At 46.7% G+C, this 22,176-nt stretch overlaps 1 protein-coding gene across 1 annotated transcript in view; it reads right to left on the bottom strand.

Moving 5' to 3' along the window:
• LOC132400065 (soluble guanylate cyclase 88E-like) overlaps window positions 1-22,176 on the bottom strand; it is a 50,583-nt gene that overhangs the window by 13,727 nt on the left and 14,680 nt on the right. The window contains exons 6-9 of the mRNA XM_059981149.1: window positions 17,989-18,118; window positions 5,826-5,972; window positions 4,779-4,925; window positions 3,640-3,796 (exon numbers count right to left, since the gene is read on the bottom strand). Coding sequence (XP_059837132.1) covers window positions 3,640-3,796; window positions 4,779-4,925; window positions 5,826-5,972; window positions 17,989-18,118 — 581 coding nt within the window. The remainder of the gene's footprint in view (window positions 1-3,639; window positions 3,797-4,778; window positions 4,926-5,825; window positions 5,973-17,988; window positions 18,119-22,176) is intronic.

Here is a 22,176-nt window from a genome sequence, read left to right on the forward strand (position 1 = left end):
GTGCTCCACCTGCCCCTACAACTCTTTCCTCATGACATTCAGGGCCCCAAATAGTTCTTCCAGGTGAGGCGACACTTCACCTGTGAGTCCATTGGAGTCATATACTGCCTCCAGTGCTCCCAGTGTGGCCTCCTGTATAGTGGTGAGACCCGACGTGGATTGGGAGACTGCTTCACCGAGCACCTACACTCCATCCACCAGGAAAAGTCAAGTCACTTTTATTGTCATTTCAACCATGACTGCTGGTACAGTGCACAGTACAAATGAGACAACGTTTTTCAGCACCATGGTATTACATGTCACAGTACGAAAACTAGACTGAACTACGTAAAAAACACACACAAAACAGTGCAGGCATTACAATAAATAATAAACAGGACAGTAGGGCAAGGTGTCAGTCCAGGCTCTGGGTGTTGAGGAGTCTGATAGCTTGGGGGAAGAAACCGTTACATAGTCTGGTCGTGAGAACCCGAATGCTTCGGTGCCTTTTCCCAAACAGCAGGAGAGAGAAGAGTTTGTATGAGGGGTGCGAGGGGTCCTTCATAAGGCTGTTTCCTTTGCGGATGCAGCGTGTAGTGTAAATGTCCGTGATGGCAGGAAGAGAGACCCCGATGATCTTCTCAGCCGACCTCACTATCCACTGCAGGGTCCTGCGATCTGAGATGGTGCAATTTCTGAACCAGGCAGTGATGCAGCTGCTCAGGATGCTCTCAATACAACCCCTGTAGAATGTGATGAGGATGGGGGGGGGGGGGGGAGATGGACTTTCCTCAGCCTTCGCAGAAAGTAGAGACGCTGCTGGGCTTTCTTTGCTATGGAGCTGGTGTTGAGGGACCAGATGAGATTCTCCGCCAGGTGAACACCAAGAAATTTGGTGCTCTTTACGATCTCCACTGAGGAGCCATTGATGTTCAGTGGGGAGTGGTCGCTCCATGCCCTCCTGAAGTCAACAACCATCTCTTTTGTTTTGTTCACATTAAGAGACATGTTGTTGGCTCTGCACCAGTCCATTAGCCGCTGCACCTCCTCTCTGTAAGCTCAGTCTTAGTTCTTGCTGATGAGACCCACCACAGTCGTGTCGTTGGGGAACTTGATGATGTGATTTGAGCTGTGTGTTGCAGCACAGTCGTGGGTCAGCAGAGTGAACAGCAGTGGACTGAGCACGCAGCCCTGGGGAGCCCCTGTGCTCAGTGTGATGGTGTTGGAGATGCTGCTCCCGATCCAGACTGACTGAGGTCTCTCAGTCAGGAAGTCTAGGATCCAGTTGCAGACGGAGGTGTTCAGGCCCAGTAGGCTCAGCTGTTCAATCAGTTTCTGAGGGATGATTGTGTTGAATGCTGAACTGAAGTCTATGAACAGCATCCGAACGTACGTGTCTTTTTTGTCCAGGTGGGTTAGGGCCAGGTGGAGGGTGGTGGCAATGGCGTCATCTGTTGAGCGGTTGGGATGGTACGCAAACTGCAGGGGATCCAGTGAGAGGGGCAGCAGGGTCTTGATATGTCTCTTGACGAGCCTCTCGAAACACTTCATGATGATGGATGTGAGTACAACGGGATGGTAGTCATTTAGGCAGGATACTGAAGACTTCTTCGGCACGAGGACGATGGTGGCGGCCTTGAAACACGTTGGAACGGTGGCGCTACTCAGGGAGGTACTGAAGATGTCAGTGGGACATCTCCCAGTGGTCACCCATTTTAATTCCACTTCCCATTCTGACAAGTCAGTCCATGGCCTTCTCCACCGTCATTATGAGGTCGGAGGAGCTACACCTTGTATTCTGACTGGGTAGCCTCCAACCTGATGGCATGAACATTGATTTACCAAACTTCCGGTAATGCCCCCTCCCTTTCACCATTCCTCATCCCCTGTTCCCTCTCTCACCTTGTCTTTGCCTGCCCATTGCCTCCCTCTGGTGCTCCTCCCCCCTTTTCTTTCTTCCATGGCCTTCTGTCCTTTTGTATCAGACTCCTCCTTCTCCAGCCCTTTATCGTTTTCACCAACGACTTCCCAGCTCTTTACTTCACCCCTCCCCCTCAGGTTTCGCCTATCACCTTGTGTTTATTTCTCCCCTTTCCGACCCCACCTTGGAAATCTACTCCTCAGCATTTCCCCCCCAGTCCTGCCACAGCGTCTTGGTCTGAAACATCGACTGTACTTTTCCCATGGATGCTGCCTGGCCTGCTGAGCTCCTCCAGCACTTTGTGTGTGTTGCTCACATTTCCAGATTTTCTCCTGTTAGTGTTTTGCTCCTGACTTTTCTGTTGCAGAGAACACCATGTGGATAATCCCACACTCTTTTCAGAATCCACACTGCCTCTCTGGTGGGAATCCCCAGTCGAGGTGCGATGTGAGGCCATTGAGAAAAGGCCCAGCAAGGACCTTGCCTGTGGTATCAGGACTGTCAGTTTCCCTTTCACTTATACAGGTGAATGATGGATGCATCTTTAAGCTCTTGCTGCCGCGAGCTGGAAGGGCTGATGGAGCTTTTCTGTTCGCACTGCCCCACCTTCCCTCCTATTGGGTCTGATGCCGGTAGAGAGCTGACGTGTCACTTCCGGGCCTGGCTTCATCATTTACAGTTGAGTAACACTGTCGAAGTGCACAGTCCACCGATGGAGGATTTCCTCTTTGTCCAAGATCAGCACGTCCCCATTAGCACCAAGGAGAGGGGACAATCATGATGATCTAAGGCCATAGGCTTCTTTTGGTGCAGCACAGAAATTCTTTCAATCATACATATCTACGCTTTATTGCTCAGCCAGGAGTCCAGATTCCATGCCATGAGCCAATGTCATTGGATTTTGGGATTTGATCAGCTGTTGGCCATTAGCTATTGAGCTTTTGTGAGTCCGTGGCCACTGGCTGTTGAGATTTGGTGAGTACTCGTGTTGAGATTTGGAAATGAAACCATTTGGCTATTGGCATTTGGTAAAACGATGAGTGGAGAGCTGTGAATGATATTCTGATCATTCATTGGGTCACGTTTGTAGTAGGGGATCCTGGATGCTGCTTTTCCATTCTGACCAGGGTCTGCTCCCTCCGAATAGGTGGAGCTCAATGAAACATTTAGGGAAATAGTGTGTGACCTCACAAAATCAAAGAGAGTTCAAAATACAACACCCAATAGTCCAGAATACCCACCAGGCTGGAACCACTGTAGATGCCCTCTCTCTTTATCATTGACACATCTACAGCAGTCAATGGCATATGGTTTTTAATGCAGAACCCTCTAACCACTGGTTATCCAAACACCAACAGTCAATGGCCATTGGTTGACAAAACCCCTACAGCTTACGGCCATTGGCCGTGGGTCTTAACTCATGGCAGTTGAAATCCAACCAACCAATGGCCAAATGGGTTTGTTTACAGCTCCCTGCTGATTTCTTGATGAATTCCAAATGGCCAAATGGTTTAAATTAAAGCTCTCTTCTCATTGGATGATGATGATGATGAAGTCCCAGTTTCAAATGGCCATTCGTTCTTGTACGTGACTCCTGCCCACAGGATGACTAGAATGACTTGACAGTTGGGCCATTGTTTTTGGAGACACCACCCTCCCCTTTCCCACAACCTGCCACCCATATGCTCTCCCTCACCCCCAACACCCCCCGCCTCCTGGACCTGACTCTGAAGACTCACCCACTCGAATCTGGATGTTGTCCCCAGTGGAAGGGTCCTTTAGGTGGTTAATTGAGCTGAGCATATCTACTGCCATGTCACAAATGTGATGGGCGTGGAACGTTGTTTTGTTGGGGACACCAGCAACCACCATGTAGGCATCCCGGATAGTTTCCACCTGTAGGACACACAAGAGGGTGTCGATAAGGCCAGGTGCACCTCACAGGGGCTTTGCTTTCCTGACCTCATTGATGGATGGGAGCAAGGGGAACATGCTATGTAAACAGTCACGCTGTAATTGTAGCCTCCCAGCACTAGAGGGGCAGTTAGACTTTAATCCTAGTGGCCCTGATACACATAAACTTTGCAAAGTGGATCTCCTTTGATATGGGTTTTTGGGTTGGAGATTGACAGGTGATGGGGGTGGGTCTTGTGCGGTGTTTGGTGTGGAGGTGTTTGTTGGGGAGGTATTGTGTGGTGTTTGGGGCGGAGTGTGGGGTTGGGTGTTGGATGGGGCTTGTGTAGGGTTTTGGGGTGGGGCTTGTTGGGCGGTGTTTGGGGCTGGCTTGTGATGAATAGGGGCAAGACAGAGACTGGTGGTGTGGCTATGTGAGGGTCAGGACTCTGCGAAGACAGCTAGCTAAAGGGCAGAGCTCAAGCCGAGTTTTGAGGGGGGCTTAAAAAGGGGTGGGGCTCGGTTTGCCAACTGTCTGGGGCAGAGGTGGGTCAACCTTGGGTTGTGGCTTAGGGAGGAAAGGCGAAGAGCAGTCAGCTCAGCTGTGCAAGTTAGGGCAATGGCCTGGGGCTACGTGGTGCTTTGCGGAGAGGCTGAGCTTCAGTTCTGGTTCTGTCTCGGGGCTTCAAAATACTAGGGTGGATCTTGGTAGGACAGGTTCACCCGTGGTGTGCTCAGGATGGGGTGGAGCGGTGCTGTGGGTGGGGGTGGAAGGTGGAACTCACCGGGAGAGCTGTGCTTGTAGGATGGGGCTTGGTGGGTCAGTTATTGGGGAGGACGATAGTTGCGAAGATTGTCGGAGAAGAAATGCATGGAGCTTGTTGGAGAGGGAAAGGGTGGGTCAGGGAATTGTAGGACGATGCAGGCAGAGGTCAGAGGGGAGAGGTGTGGCTTTGAGAAGCAGGGCTTTGTACGGGTGGGGCACCTTGTAGACATTGTGCTTCTCGCTTAGTGTGTCGAAGACGATGTAGATCTCGTTCAGCATATCCACCACCTGCATCGGGGTGATGTGGATACAGATCTCGTTGAACTTCACCACGTCGCTGAAGAGGATGGTTACGTCAGGGAAGACCTGGGGGTGGGGCAGTTGGAGAGGGGTGGGGTCAGAGACAGACAGGGCAAACACATCAGCTGAAGGTAAGCACCAACGCACCGGCCAGCCCAGCAGCCCCCACCCAATGTCCCCTCGAAGGCATGCGCGCACATATCTTTTGCTGCTGGCACAGAAAGGAATTCAATCTGTGAACAAAAGGTTGTCACCCTCTACCTCGCTGGCATGTTAAGTATATTTCACCATCGTACACAATCACATTCCCTTTCCCATTTTCTGATGCAGACCGTGGAGTTTGCGATGATTTGGGTGCAGATTTCAGAACTGGCTTATTTCAGAACTGTTTTTATTGAAGAAATTATTCTGTGTGCACATGTTGTTGTCACTGGGCAAAAAAATTGCACAGCATAAGATTTTTGTGCACACTGGCTGTTACAAATTGGAAGGAAATTGCCCCCACCCCACTCCAGCACCCACCGTGCTGAGAATCTCCCAGCTCCCAGTCCCTGTGCAATATCCTTGCTGAAAGTTACTGTGTATGCTTTCCAGGTGGTTTCTAGATGCAAAGTGCACTGGGAGGGTGACATTAGCGCCAGTCGCGCAACACAAAAGTGTCCGTTTCCTGCCTCAATTGCTGGTGGTCAGACTTTCCTATGTAAACAGTCACGTGGTAGATAAGCCCTCCCACCACTCAGGTAGCCTGTGTACAATGGGAACTTACTCTGCAAACAGTCGTGCTGGTGGTTTGGTCTGCTCCCTCTGCTCCCCTGCTGGCTAGGGATAACGTCGGAGCCACACGGTGCGCTACCAAAGTTTGGGGCAGAGGGGAGCGGGACCAATAGCTGGGGGGGGGTGGGCCTACAGGCTCAAAACCTCCTTCAAGGAGAAGGGGAGGATAGAGGAGGGGGGGAGGCTGCATACCTGACAGGTTTCGAGGGCCGTTACACCCTTCCTGAGGCGATCGGCCACAGCCTTGGGGATCATGGCGTAGAGAAGGGAATCTCCTCGCTTTTTCTCCTCATCCAGCTTCTTGATGATCTCCTGGAGCTGGGCGTACTTCTGTTGCTCCTGGAGAAACACGCGTGCACACACACAATTAACAAGTTTGCTGAAGTTGGCCGTCTGGTGGATAGTGAAGAAATTCTGATCAGGGTTGTAACAGAATCTCAATCACTGTGATGAAGGTGGCTAATGGAATTTATTCTATTTTATTTATTTAGAGATGGCGTACTGACATTGTTGGCATGTGTCCAAGTGGTTGAGGCGTTGGTCTAGTGATCTGAAGGTCACTGGTTCGAGCCTCAGCTGAGGCAATGTGTTGTGTGCTTGAACAAGACACTTAACCACACATTGCTCTGAGACGACACCGGTGCCAAGCTGCTTGGGTCCTAATGCCCTTCCCTTGGACAACATCGGTGGCGTGGAGAGGGGAGACTCCCAGCATAGGCAACTGCCAGTCTTTCATTAAAAAAAAATCTTGCCCAGGCTTGCGCCCTGGAAACTTTCCAAGGCACAAATCCATGGTCTCTGGAGACTAACGGACGCCTACACTGACCTCAATGACACCAGCCTACCCACCATCAACAACATACAGTACCGTACAAAAGTCTTCGACATTCTAGCTGTATATAGTTGCCTAAGACTCCTCATTTAAAATCTTTTTATTAATTATTATTGAAGATAAAAAAATACATTAAGTCAATATGTGCAATAAGGAATTAAATTAGCAAATAACGGATTAACAAAGCTAAGCAATGTATCAATGATAATAAAAAGTAAAGTGTTAAAAATATTTTTTGAAAGAAAAAGAAGAAAAAAACAGAACCCCTACTAACTAAAAAAGCCCATTGGGAGCACAACCCCGGAGCTAGACATCATACGAGCTTCCATTAAAAAATCATCAGTCCACCAACTCAAATCCACTCAAAGAAAAATCGGAAGGAAACCATATTAATTAACTCAAATCAGATGATAGTAGCGGGCGAATGAACCCCACCTTTTCTCAAAATCAAATCGAGGATCAAAAGTTCCACTTCTGATTTCCTCCAAACTGAGACATAACGTCACCTGAGAGAACCATTGTATCAAAGTAGGAGCAGAAGCATCTTTCCATTTCAACAAAATAGCCCTTCTGGCCAACAATGTAACAAATGCAATTGCATGTTGGTCTGATGGAGAAATACCATGAATATAGTGAGGGATTATACCAAATAAAACTGCTAAGACTCTTGCATAGTTCTGTACATCATGGTTACAGGCCTGGAATGCCCGATGAACATATGCCACCCAATTACCCCATGTAGCCAAATACCCTGCTGACCCCTGGGTCTTTGGACTGTGGGAGGAAACTGGAACAGTCCGAGCAAAACCCATGTGGTAATGGGGAGAACATACAAACTCCTTACAGACTGTGGCGGGAATTGAACCCGGGTCACCGGCGCTGTAAAGCGTTTCACTTGGCCGTGCCGCGGTTCAACTCGGCCAAATGGGAAGTTGTTGCATTTTGGTAAGGTAAACCAGCATAGGACTTAGACGGGGGTCTTTGTAGAAGAGAGAAAGGTAGTGTGGTCCCAGGGAGGCTGTGACACCGGTAAACAAGGCAGTGAAGAAGGCATTCAGCCCGGGCAGAGTACAGGAGCTGGGGCTCGGTGTTTATTTATTTATTTAGTTTTAAAACACGGACAAGCCCAACGAGCTGTGCCACCCCTAGACAATTTATAATGACCAGTGAAGGAAACCGGAGCACCCGGAGGAAACCCTCACATTCAAACTTCCCAGAGACGGCATCGGGATTGAACTCGGACGCCCCAAGCGTCACGTGGACCGCTATATGCCTCCATGGCGCCCCAGCCGTACAGGAAGTTGAAGTACTGTGTGAAGTTCTGGTTTATAATATCACGTTAAGGTGGGTGGTCACACTCTTTCTCCCCAGGGTAAAGAGTTCTAAAGGTGAGAGGTGGAAGATTTAGAGGGGCCTGAGGGTGGTCGGGGTGCCAGGGTTTGCGCTGGGTGCAATAATACTGTGTAAAATGTACGGTTCCATGCGTAAGGATTAGCTTTATTTCTTACGTGAGACCATAGGACGCATGAGCAGCTTTCGGTCATTTGGTCCATCGAGTCTCTCATGGCTGATTTATTACCCCTCTCAACCCCATTCTCTTGCCTTCTCCCTGTAATCTCTGACACCCTGACTAACCAACAACCTGTCAACCTCTGCTTTAAATATACCCATTGACTTGGCTTCCACAGCGTCTGTGGCAATGACTTGCACAGATTCACTTCCCTCTGGCTGAAGATATTCCTCCTCATTTCTATTCTAAAGGGGCATCCTTCTAGTCCGGTCCTAGACTCACCCACATCCTCTCCACTTCCACTCAAGCTCGGCCTTTCAATATTCAGTAGGTTTCAATGAGATACCCCGTCATACTTCTAAATTCCAGTGAGTACAGGCGCAGAACCATCAAATGCTCTTCATATGTTAACCCTTTCATTCCCAGAATCATTCTTCTGAACCTCCTGTGGCCCTCTCCAATACCCACACAACTTTTCTTAGATTAGGGGCTCAAAACTGCTCCCAATACCCCAAGTGTGGTCTGACCGATGCCTTACGAAGTCTCAGCAACGCATCGTTGCTTTCATATTCTAGTCCTCTGGAAATGAAAGCTAACACTGCATCTGCCTTCCTCACTACCACCTCTACCTGCAAGTTAACCTTTAGGAAATCCTGTACAAAGATTCAAGTCTCTTTGCACCTTTGAATTTTCTTCCCGTTTAGAAAATAGTCCACATCTTCATTTCTTCTACCAAAGTACATGACCATGCACTTCCCTACATTATATTCAACCCGCTGCTTCTTTGTCTATTCTCCCATTCTGTCCAAGTCCATCTGCGGACTCCCTGCTTTCTCAACACTGCCTGCCCCTCCACCTATCTTTGTATCACCTGCAATCATGGCCACAAAGCCATCAGTTCTGTCATCCCAGTCACTGACATATAATGTGAAGATACCAGCCCCTGTGGGACACCACTGCTGGACACTCGTCAACTGAACTAGGCTGGGAAATTCACTCCACAACTCAATTAATCAAAGCTCATACTTTATTATCTCTGCACAAACAACAACGTAACCCCAGGCTGCCAACAGCTTAGAACGTGAATTCCACTGTTCCCATTGTACCAATACTCACTCAGGCCACTTGTCCAATTTATAACACCGAAATGGGGGCTCTCCGTTGGCCAGATGATCGATCCTTTCTACTCCCAGCTCCTGGCATGGGGGTTCTTCCTTCTGATGGCGGGTCTCTAGAGAGATCGCTGTGCTGTATCCAAAAACCTATATTCATTCCTTACTAGTTCAGTGTTATTGGCTACAGGTCACCTGACTGACACATATCACCTTCCTATTGGTTCTGGTCCGAGCCCGCGTCCATTTCTTGCCCTTCTTCCACAACTGACAACTGACAATTTATGACTCATTGTCTTCAATCAGTTACCAAACCAGCAACCAGCTCAAACTACTCAGGGTGCACACAGACTCCGACAGTCACATGTTATATCCAACCAAAGGATGGCTCATAAATAACCTTTTATTTGGCGATGACCTCTGCTCCAGCAGATTACCTGGAGCATCATTGTGTTTACTTTAAAACATTAATTAAGACAAGCAACTTCGGTTCACAAAATGGAGGACGTAGAGCAGCTTCACAAAAATGGCAGCCTCCATCTCCTTCAACCTCATGGCACAGTTGGCTTGTCTGTTTCCACTGTCCTTGACCCATTCTCCATGGCCCACACCACAAGTCACTGCCAGCCAATCAGAATAGGCCTCCTTTATTGTGACTCTTTGCCTCCTGCCAACCAGCCAGTCTTTTATCCATGCTCTCCTTGTCAAAGGTCTTCTGAAAATCCAAGTAAATAACATCCATTGACTCTCCTTTGTCCCTCCCCTCTCTTTCCTTCCTCAAAGAATTCCTTTCTTTCTTTTTAAATCTTTTTATTAATTTTAAACAAACATAAGTGAAACATGAATACAGAGAGTTTGAGAATACATAATTAATAGTTTAAAGTATAAATACAAATAGATGATAATCCATATATAATAAACTCCCAAACTCATAGTGATTATGAAAAATGGAGTAAATAAGAAAAAACCCGGCCCAAAAAAAAAGAAAAACCTAACCAACATGGGCCATTGCATTATGTCAAATATACACAGCAGCGTCAATAACTCCGCGCCTCCATCCAGATAATTAGGAATAATAAAAGTAAGGTTTAGGAAAAGTCAGTTTAGCTCATATGAAAATGTTGAATAAATGGTCTCAAAGTTTCTTCAAATTTAACTGAAGGGTCAAAGACGACTTCTAATTTTAACTTCTAACTTCTAAAACTTCTAATTTTTTCTAAACTCAAACAAGAAATAGGTTGAGAAAACCACTGAAATGTAGTTGGAGGATTAATTTCTTTGCAGTTCAATAAAATAGATCTAGCCATTAATGTAACAAATGCAATCATCCGCTGGGCTGAGGGGGATAAACAACTGTTATCCACCATTGGTGAACAGAAAATTGCAGTAATAGGATGTGGTTGCAATTTAATATTCAGAACTGTTGAAATAATACCTTTACAATAATTTTGCAAGCAGGGGCAAGACCAAAACATGTGGGTCAATGAAGCGACTTCGGAATGACATCTGTCACAGGTTGGATTAACATAAGAATAAAATTGAGCAAGTTTATCCTTGGACATGTGAGCCCTGTGTACAACCTTGAGTTGTATTAAGGCATGTTTAGCACAAATAGAAGAAGAATCGACTAATTGTAAAATTTTCTCCCACTGCTCAGTGGGTATAAGACAAAAAGTTCTTTTTCCCCATTCCTTCTTAATTTGTTCTGATACTTCTGGCTGTATTTTCATGATCATATTATAAATGATGTCTACTAAACCCTTCTGGCAAGGATTCAGAGCCAAAAAATTTTCCGTAATGTCCATTGGACATAATTTCAGAAAAAACTGTAACATATTATTCAAGAAATTTCTAACTTGCAAATATCTGAAAAAATGAGTTTTAGACAAATTATATTTATTAGATAGCTGTTCAAAGGACATAAAACTGTTATCTAAAAATAGATTACAAAAACATGTTGTACCTTTTTTTTTCCGTAATACAAAGGCTTGATCTATAAAAGAGGGCTGAAAAAATAGTTAGATATAATAGGGCTTGATAAGATAAATTTATTCAAGCCAAAGAATTTACGAAATTGAAACCATATTCATAATGTATGTTTAACTATAGGATTAGTTATTTGTTTATTCAATTTAGATAAAGCAAAAGGAAGCGAAGATCCTAAAATAGAGAATAATGAAAAATCTTGTAGATTTACATTCCAAATTTACCCATTGTGGGCAAGGTGCTATAATCGATTCTTGTGTCCAAAATATTAAATATCGAATATTAACTGCCCAATAGTAAAATCTCAGGTTTGGCAAAGCCAAACCACCCTCCTTCTCAGGCTTCTGTAAATATTTTTTACTTAATCTAGGATTTTTATTCTGCCACACATACGAGGTTACCTTGGAGTCAATAATATCAAAAAAAGATTTAGGAATAAAAATTGGTAATGCTTGAAATAAATATAAAAATTTGGGTAATACTATCATCTTAATAGCATCAATTCGACCAACCAATGACAAAGATAATGGGGACCAAGTAACAAGTTGCTTGATTTGGTCAATTAAAGGTTAAAAAAAAAATTAACTTTAAATAAATCCTTATGTTTCTTGGTAATTTTAATACCCAAATAAGTAAAATGATCTGTGACAACTTTAAATGGTAAATGTTTATAAATTGGAACTTGCATATTTAATGGAAATAATTCACTCTTATTAAAGTTCAGTTTGTAACCAGAAAAGCTACTAAACTGAGCAAGCAAGGACGAAATAGCAGGAATAGATCTGTCAGGGTCAGATATGTATAGTAACAAATCATCAGCATATAATGATAGCTTATAAGTCCCTTCCCCACGAGTAATACCAAAAATATTAGGTGATTCATGAATGGCAATGGCTGAAGGTTCCAGAACAATGTCAAATAATAGAGGACTTAAAGGACAGCCTTGCCTCGTATCACGGGATAACTGAAAAAAAGAGATCTCTGATTATTCGTAAGAACCGAAGCCAAAGGTTTATAATATATTAATTTAATCCATGATATAAATTTCAGACTAAAATTAAAATTCTGCAATGTATTAAATAAATATGGCCATTCAACTCTATCAAATGTTTTTTCAGCATCTAAGGAAATGACACATTCTGGTATTTTAGATGAAGGAGTATAAATTATATTAATTAATTTTCTAATGTTAAAAGATGAATAACGATTTTTAATAAATCCGCTCTGGTCTTCAGAGATAATTTGAAGTAATATATTTTCTAATCTAGTGGCCAAGATTTTAGTAAAAATCTTAGAATCCATATTCACCAAGGATATAGGCCGATAGGATGCACATTCAGTGGGGTCTTTATCTTTTTTAAGAATTGGAGAAATGGAGGCATCATAAAAAGATTGTGGTAATTTACCTACAGTTAACGCATCTTTAAAAATTTTACAAAGCCAAGGAGAGAGTATAGAAGAAAAGGATTTTAAAAATTCCACAGTATAACCATCCGGACCAGGGGCTTTACTTGAATTCATTGAAAAAATAACCTCTTTTATTTCGGTTTCCATAATAGATGCATCTAGAAGTAAACTATCTTCTGTTGTTAATCTCGGGATATTCAATTTTCTTAAGAATTCCAGCAGATTTGTCAGACAAGGGAACCAGGCTGACTTCACCCTATTTTATCCTGTGCCCCTAAACCTCATCCTTAACAATTGACTCCAACACCTTCCATCTTCCCAACCACTGACTTCAGGCTAACTGTTATGATGTGGTTAAAAAAAGGGGGAACTGGAATTTCTGTTGCACATTTTGGGTTGTCATGTAGACCCGAGACATTGTGGGGTCTTTTCTGGATCATTGCTGCCGCAATAGAGAGACTTTCGGTTTGCGTTCAGGAGACTGGGACAAGTGGGGTGGAGGGGAAGGGTAATGCTTCATTGCTCCTGTGGGTGAGTGTTTATGGTGAGAAAAACTTCGGACTTTTCTTCCATCTCCGTCTGTAGGTAGCTCTCAGCTGGGTCCACTTTGTAAATTTCTCAGATATTTCTTTTTCCAGGGGTAAACAAAAGAATCCAGCAGGATTTCCAAAATTAGTCATCCTCTTGAATTCGATCCTCCAAGAAGCAGTGCTGCTGCTGTCAGTGGAACGCCCTTCCATGGGTTAAAAATGGACGCTAGCGGTTGATGATCAGTAATGAGGGTAAACTCTCTCCCATACAGGTTCTGGTGGAAATGTTTTACACCCCAAACCACACTCCGTGCCTCTCTGTCAATCTGTGTGTAATTTTTCTCTGCAGCAGTAAGGGAGCATGATACAAAGGCTGTGGGACTTTCACGTTCATCACTCGTGGCTGCACCTTGACCGTAAGCTGAGGTGTCACAGGACAATGTGGATCACAATGTGTGAGCACAGTGTCTGATGTCACCATTTCCTTTGATGTTTGGAAAGCCATCTCACAGTGCTTTGTCCATTTCTTCCTGATCTGCAAGGAATGAGTTGAAAGGGTGGAGCACAGTAGCTAGGTTTGGCAGGAATCTGTTATGGTAATTGAGAAATCCTGAAAGGACCCATGTGACATGTCCTTTGGCCTTGGGGCATCTGCCACTGCTTGAATTTTCTCAGCACAGTTGTGTGTCAATGGTGTGACCACAGTGAGTGTTTAAAGAATTCATACTTGCTGTGCTATGCTCTGAATCCCCGATCTTCTAAACTTGTTAATACTGTCTGGAGCTTTTGGAGATGTTCATGTCATCCTCACTCCTCTCTCGTGCCTTTGAACCACTGACACACACTTTGAAATGCATCAATGACCAACTCAGTGTGAGGGTTGTGCTGGGGACAGCTTCTGGCATCAGTATAGCACGCCCACAGCTCACTAACCCTAACCCATACGAAACGAAAGCGCTGAGAGGCAGCGGGGAGAATGTGCTGTTGGAAACCACTGTTTCCTTATACTTCTTATAAGGGTTGTACTTTTTATACAAACTCTATGTGTTTTTCACACCTTCAGGCAGAAAGTGGTATAGCAGCTAACTAACGGTTTATCACCTTCACAAGAAAATCTGCAGATACTGGAAATCCAAAGCAACCCACACAAAATGCCGAAGGAGCTCAGCAGGTCAGGCAGAGTGCAAACCGCTGATGATTCGGGCCGAGACCGGAAAGGAAGGGCAGAGGAGTCGGAGTAAGAAGGGGAGAGAAAAGTACAGGGCGGCAGGTGATAGGTGACACAGAGAGGGGGAGGGGTGAAGTAAAGAGCTGGGAAGTTGATTGGTGAGAGAGATAAAGGGCTGGAAAAGGGGGAGTCTGATAGGAGAGGGTAGAAGACCCTGGAAGAAAGGGAAGGGGGAGGTGATGGGCAGGTAAGGAGATAAAGTAAGAGAGGGAAACAGGAATGGTGAAGGAGAAGGATTGGAGGGGGAGCCTGAAGTTCGAGAAATCGATGTTCATGTCATCATGTTGGAGGCTACCGTAATAGAAGTTAAGGTGGCGCTCCTTCAATCCGAGTGTGGCCTCCTTGCTGCGGTAAAGGAGGCCAAGGACTGACATATTGGAATGGGATTGGGAAGTAGAATTAAAGTGGATGGCCACCAGGAGATCCCGCTTTTTTCTGGCAGGTGAAGCGCAGGTGTTCGTCGAAGTGGTCTCCCCATCTGCATCAGCCTCACCAATGTACAGGACCCAGTATACAGTAGGTGACCCCAACAGACTCGCAGCTGAGTGTCACCTCACCTGGAAGGTCTGTTTGGTGCCTTCTATGGTAAGGAGGGAGGAGGTGTAGGGGCAAGGGTAAGTGCCAGGAGGGAGATCAGTGGGGAGGGACAAATGGACAAGAGAGTCGCGTAGGGAGAAATCCCTGCAGAAAGCAGGAAGTGGCGGGGGGGAAGGGAAAGATGTGCTTGGTGGTGAGATCCCATTAGAGACGGCGGAAGCTCTGGAGAATTATGTGCTGGACGTGGAGGCTGCTGGGGTGGTAGGTGAGGACAAGAGGAACCCTATTGCTGGTAGGGTGGTGGGAGGAAGGGGTGAGGGCAGATATACGCAAAATGGAAGAGAAGTGGGTGAGGACAGCATTGATGGCGGAAGAAGGGAAGCCCCTTTCTTTGAAGAAAAATGACATCTCAGTAGTTCCTGAGTGAAAAGCCTCATCCTGAGAGCAGATGTGGCTGAGACGGAGGAGTTGAGAGAAGGGAATGGTGTTTTTACAAGCGACGGGGTGGGAAGAGGTATGGTCCAGGTAGTTATGAGAATCAGTAAAAGATATCAGTAGATAGATTGTCTCCAGAGATGGAGTCAGAGAGATCAAGAAAGAAGAGGGAGGTGCGAGAAGTGGACGAAGTAAGTTTGAGGACAGGGTGAAAGTCGAAGGGCGCAGGAAGCAGCACCAATGTAGCAGAGGAAGAGCTGGCAGTCTAGGCTTGGAACACAGACTGCTCCACGTAGCTGACAAACAGGCAGCCATAGCTGGGACCCAGGTGAGTGCCCATGGCCGCACCTTTTGTTTGAAGGAAGTGGGGGGAGCCAAAGGAGAAATTATTGAGAGTGAGAACAAGTTTTACCAGATGGAGGAGAGTGGTGGTGGAGGGGAACTGGTTGGGTCTGGTCCAGAAAGAGCTTTAGGGCCCTCATGATGAGGGATGGAGTTGTATAGGGACTGAACTGAGGGGTGGGCAGGGGGAGGAATAAAACAGAGTCGAGGTAAGCAGTTCAGTGGGGCAGGAACAAGCAGAAACAATGGGCCTACCTGGACAAGTGGGTTTGTGGATTTTGGATGGGGGGGTATACAGATATAAACTCGGTAAGGCAGGAACAAGCAGAAACAATGGGCCTACCTGGACAAGTGGGTTTGTGGATTTTGGATGGGGGGGTATACAGATATAAATTCGGTAAGGCAGGAACAAGCAGAAACAATGGGCCTACCTGGACAAGTGGGTTTGTGGATTTTGGATAGGAGGTAGAAATGGGAAGTGCAGGGTGTGGGAACGATGAGGTTGGTGGCGGTGGATGGGAAACCCCAGAGTTAATAAGGTCTGTGATGGTGCAGGAGACGATGGCCTGGTGAGGTCCTGTTTGAGGGGCAGGTAAGAAGGGGTGTCTGACAGTTGTTGCCTGGCCTCCACCAGACTACAACGTCTCTGATCTGCAGGTTGGATGGGAAGTCGGGATTAGTGCGGAGAGAGAGCGGAACAGTACGGTCAGAGGAAATGAGGTTAGAATCCTTTATCATCTTGCTTTTTTTCCATTGGCTGAGTATTAGCACATGACCCACGTGATGTAACTGTTTTAATTATGTTGCCTCTTAACTAATTCATCTCTATCCAAGGAATTCCTCTCATCTAGAAAAGTGATTTATTTTTCAAAAGATCAGCCTTTTATTCCTTTGTCTTAGCAGCATTTCTCAGCTCTTTTAGTTTACTTGGCATTTGTAGGATTGTTTGTACTCTAAAACAAACTGAGATCCTGGAATTAGGGATGCTCACCATTTCTGACACTCGGAAGGGGTGTCTGCAGCCCAGTGACTTGAGCACTGAATTCTCCAGCTTCAGATCACCGCCCCCCCCCCCCCCCCCCAACTCCACCTGCCCTTCTGATCCACTGGTTCCTGCCATACCCGTCCCAGCCCAGGGGAGGGGTTGTGATGGTAACACTACTACAGCACCAGCGACCCAGGCTCAATGTCCGCCACTGCCGGTAAGAGGTCCTCCCCATGACCGTGTGGGCTCCCTCCGGGCCCTCCAGTCACCTCCCACATTCCAAAGGCTTGGGTTAATTGGTCACAAATAACTTGGTGGCGCAGATTCTTTGGGCTGGAAGGGCCCTCGTGCAAGTTTCTGAGTCAAAGCTCCCATCACCATGCCTCTGTCCCCCGCTTGCCTCTGTCACTGTCCCCATTCACTCCTCCTCCATCTGCCTATCAACCCTCCTCTCCTGGATCCCCCCCATCACCTCCCGCCCCTTTCCACTCATCTCTTTATACCGACTGCCACCCCCTCACAAAATGCTGGAGGAACTCAGCAGGTCAGGCAGCGTCTACAGAGGGGAATAAACAGTCAATGTTTTGGGCCAAAACCCTTCATCGGGACTGGAAAGGAAGGGGGCAGTTATCACTGATCGATTCATACTCCTCCCCTCCCTTACCTTCTTATTCTTGCTTCTGCAACTCCCCCAACCCCCAGTTGACTGTTTATTCCTCTCCACGGAAAAAACGGAATGCCTGTCTTGCTGAGTGTTGCTCAAGATTTCCCACATCTGCAGAATCTCTTGTGTTTATGACCATCTCCCCTCTACGTATTTAGTCCCAATGAAGGGTCTCTGTCGACTGTTTATTCCTCTCCGTGGATGCTGGCTATCCTACTGAGCCTCTCCCACATCCGGAGTATTATTCCTGACTGCAGGCCATATCTCTTCACCAGTTTCCTGATCTGAGTCAGTGCCCTCAAGATATCACTATTTATAAAGTTACCCTCTTAGCTCCGGACTGATTATATGAGAACTGGTTTTCCTGAAGACTCGTTCTTAACATAGAACAAAGAATATAGGACAGTCCAGCTCAGGGACAGTTCCTCTGGCCCACCATATTGCTACCGACCATGATGCCAGGTTAAACTAGCTCTCCTCTCACTCCCCACTCTCACCTTAAATCTATGCCCTCTGGTATTAGCTATTTTTTCCCCCTGAAAAAATGATTCTGCACTGTCAGCTCTATCTTTGCTCTCAGGTCTCCCCACTTCCCCGTCGCTGCAGAGAAAACAAACCAAGTTTGTCCAACCTTCCTTTATAGCTCAAACCCTCTAATCCAGGCAGCAGCCTGGTGAAACTCTCCACGTCCTTCTGTTAGGGGGGACCAGAAACGCACACAGTACTCTCAGTGGAGCCTGACCAGAGATTTACACAGTGACAACGGTTTCCTTCTGCCGTGACTCACCTGGTCCAGAGCAAGCTGAAGTTCGGCAGATTGCTGTGTCCCAGCAAGGATTAGTTCCCGGCTGGAGTCATGAAGGTTGAGGTCGTTGACATAAACCCCCATCTTGATCATGTCCTCCACTGTCTCAATTCTGAGGGAGAAGGGTAGGTAGCTGTTAAACCCATATCCTTCAAAAATATTCCCTGTGGCCCACTCTATCATCTCATGGAGTCACACAGCACAGAAAAGCCTCTTCAGCCTAATGATCCACATTGATCGAGATTCCCAACTAAGCCAGTCCCACATGCCTATATTTGGCCATCCCTCTGAACCTTTCCTATCCGTGTACCTGTCCGTATCCCTCTGAACCTTTCCTAACCGTGTACCTGTCCGTATCCCTCTAAACCTTTCCTATCCGTGTACCTGTCCGTATCCCTCTAAACCTTTCCTAACCGTGTACCTGTCCGTATCCCTCTAAACCTTTCCTATCCGTGTACCTGTCCGTATCCCTCTAAACCTTTCCTAACCGTGTACCTGTCCGTATCCCTCTGAACCTTTCCTATCCGTGTACCTGTCCGTATCCCTCTGAACCTTTCCTATCCGTGTACCTGTCCGTATCCCTCTGAACCTTTCCTATCCGTGTACCTGTCCGTATCCCTCTGAACCTTTCCTATCTGTGTACCTGTCCGTATCCCTCTGAACCTTTCCTATCCGTGTACCTGTCCGTATCCCTCTGAACCTTTCCTATCCGTGTACCTGTCCGTATCTCTCTGAACCTTTCCTATCCGTGTACCTGTCCGTATCCCTCTTAACCTTTCCTAACCGTGTACCTGTCCGTATCTCTCTAAACCTTTCCTATCCGTGTACCTGTCCGTATCCCTCTGAACCTTTCCTATCCGTGTACCTGTCCGTATCCCTCTAAACCTTTCCTATCCGTGTACCTGTCCGTATCCCTCTGAACCTTTCCTATCCGTGTACCTGTCCGTATCCCTCTGAACCTTTCCTATCTGTGTACCTGTCCATATCCCTCTGAACCTTTCCTATCTGTGTACCTGTCCGTATCCCTCTAAACCTTTCCTATCTGTGTACCTGTCCGTATCCCTCTGAACCTTTCCTATCCGTGTACCTGTCCGTATCCCTCTGAACCTTTCCTATCCGTGTACCTGTCCGTATCCCGCTCATCCTTTCCTATCCGTGTACCTGTCCGTATCCCTCTGAACCTTTCCTATCCGTGTACCTGTCTGTATCCCTCTAAACCTTTCCTATCCGTGTCCCTGTCCGTATCCCTCTAAACCTTTCCTATCCGTGTACCTGTCCGTATCCCTCTAAACCTTTCCTATCTGTGTACCTGTCCATATCCCTCTGAACCTTTCCTATCCGTGTACCTGTCCGTATCCCTCTAAACCTTTCCTAACCGTATCCCTCTAAACCTTTCCTAACCGTATCCCTCTAAACCTTTCCTATCCGTGTACCTGTCCATATCCCTCTGAACCTTTCCTATCCGTGTACCTGTCCGTATCCCTCTAAACCTTTCCTAACCGTATCCCTCTAAACCTTTCCTAACCGTATCCCTCTGAACCTTTCCTATCCGTGTACCTGTCCGTATCCCTCTGAACCTTTCCTATCCGTGTACCTGTCCGTATCCCGCTCATCCTTTCCTATCCGTGTACCTGTCCGTATCCCTCTGAACCTTTCCTATCCGTGTACCTGTCTGTATCCCTCTAAACCTTTCCTATCCGTGTCCCTGTCCGTATCCCTCTAAACCTTTCCTATCCGTGTACCTGTCCGTATCCCTCTAAACCTTTCCTATCCGTGTACCTGTCCATATCCCTCTGAACCTTTCCTATCCGTGTACCTGTCCGTATCCCTCTAAACCTTTCCTAACCGTATCCCTCTAAACCTTTCCTAACCGTATCCCTCTAAACCTTTCCTATCCGTGTACCTGTCCATATCCCTCTGAACCTTTCCTATCCGTGTACCTGTCCGTATCCCTGAAAACCTTTCCTATCCGTGTACCTGTCCGTATCCCTCTAAACCTTTCCTATCCGTATACCTCTAAACCTTTCCTAACTGTATCCCTCTAAACCTTTCCTATCCGTGTACCTGTCCATATCCCTCTGAACCTTTCCTATCCGTGTACCTGTCCGTATCCCTGAAAACCTTTCCTATCCGTGTACCTGTCCGTATCCCTCTAAACCTTTCCTATCCGTATACCTCTAAACCTTTCCTAACCGTATCCCTCTAAACCTTTCCTATCCGTGTACCTGTCCGTATCCCTGAAAACCTTTCCTATCCGTGTACCTGTCCGTATCCCTCTAAACCTTTCCTAACCGTATCCCTCTAAACCTTTCCTAACCGTATCCCTCTAAACCTTTCCTATCCGTGTACCTGTCCGTATCCCTCTGAACCTTTCCTAACCGTGTACCTGTCCGTATCCCTCTAAACCTTTCCTATCCGTGTACCTGTCCATATCCCTCTAAACCTTTCCTATCCGTGTACCTGTCCGTATCCCTCTAAACCTTTCCTATCCGTGTACCTGTCCGTATCCCTCTAAACCTTTCCTATCCGTGTACCTGTCCGTATCCCTCTAAACCTTTCCTATCCGTGTTCCTGTCCGTATCCCTCTAAACCTTTCCTATCCGTGTACCTGTCCGTATCCCTCTAAACCTTTCCTAACCGTGTACCTGTCCGTATCCCTCTAAACCTTTCCTATCCGTGTACCTGTCCGTATCCCTCTGAACCTTTCCTAACCGTGTACCTGTCCGTATCCCTCCAAACCTTTCCTATCCGTGTACCTGTCTGTATCCCTCTAAACCTTTCCTATCCGTGTACCTGTCCATATCCCTCTAAACCTTTCCTATCCGTGTCCCTGTCCGTATCCCTCTAAACCTTTCCTATCCGTGTACCTGTCCGTATTCCTCTAAACCTTCCCTATCCGTGTACCTGTCCGTGTCCCTCTAAACCTTTCCTATCCGTGTACCTGTCCGTATCCCTCTAAACCTTTCCTATCCGTGTACCTGTCCGTATCCCTCTGAACCTTTCCTATCCGTGTACCTGTCCGTATCCCTCTGAACCTTTCCTATCCGTGTACCTGTCCGTATCCCTCTAAACCTTTCCTATCTGTGTACCTGTCCGTATCCCGCTAAACCTTTCCTATCCGTGTACCTGTCCGTATCCCTCTAAACCTTTCCTATCCGTGTACCTGTCCGTATCCCTCTAAACCTTTCCTATCCGTGTACCTGTCCGTATCCCTCTAAACCTTTCCTATCCGTGTACCTGTCAGTATCCCTCTAAACCTTTCCTATCTGTGTACCTGTCCGTATCCCTCTAAACCTTTCCTATCCGTGTACCTGTCCGTATCCCTCTAATCCTTTCCTATCCGTGTACCTGTCCGTATCCCTCTAATCCTTTCCTATCCGTGTCCCTGTCCAATTGTCTTTTAGACATTGTTACTGTACCTGCCTCAACCACTCCCTCTGGGAGCTCGTTCCATGTACTGACTAATAGTTTCCTATTAAATCTCTCCCCTCTCACCTTAAACCTGTGCCCTCCAGTCCTTAATCTCCAACCCTGGGAAAAAGTCTGTGTGTGTTCAGCCTCTCTCTGTCTCTCACGGTTTTATAGTCCTCTGTAAGACCTCCTAAGCTGTAATGAATGAAGTCCCACCCTGCTTGCCTCCTCTCCATAACTCTGTCCCTCGAGTCCTTCGAGCATCCTTGTAAATCTCCTCTGCACTCTCTCTAGTTTAACCACATTTCTCCTGGGAATGAAAGGTTTTGTGTTGCGAGGAGCCTTTGTTGGCTCTGGGCTTGGAGTTTGGAAGAATGAAAGAGGACCTCATTGAAACCTATTGAATATTGAAAGGCCGAGACAGAGAGGATGTGGAGGTGAAGTTTCCTACAGTGGGGGGGGGGGGGGGGGGTCTATGACCGGAGGACATGGTCTCAGCACAGAAGGATGACCGTTTAGAACAGAGATGAGGAGGAATTTCTTTAGCCAGAGGGTTGTGAACCTCGGGAATTCATTGTCACAGACAGCTGTGGAGGCCAAGTTATTGGGTGTATTTAAAGTGGAGATTGATTTCTTGTGTGTGAGTGTGTGTGTGTGAGTGTGTGTGTGTGTGAGTGTGTGTGTGTGTGAGTGAGTGTGTGTGAGTGAGTGTGTGTGTGAGTGTGTATGTGTGAGTGTGTGTGAGTGTGTGTGAGTGAG

Source organism: Hypanus sabinus, chromosome 9 (assembly GCF_030144855.1).
Source record: "Hypanus sabinus isolate sHypSab1 chromosome 9, sHypSab1.hap1, whole genome shotgun sequence".
Lineage (NCBI taxonomy): Eukaryota > Metazoa > Chordata > Chondrichthyes > Myliobatiformes > Dasyatidae > Hypanus > Hypanus sabinus.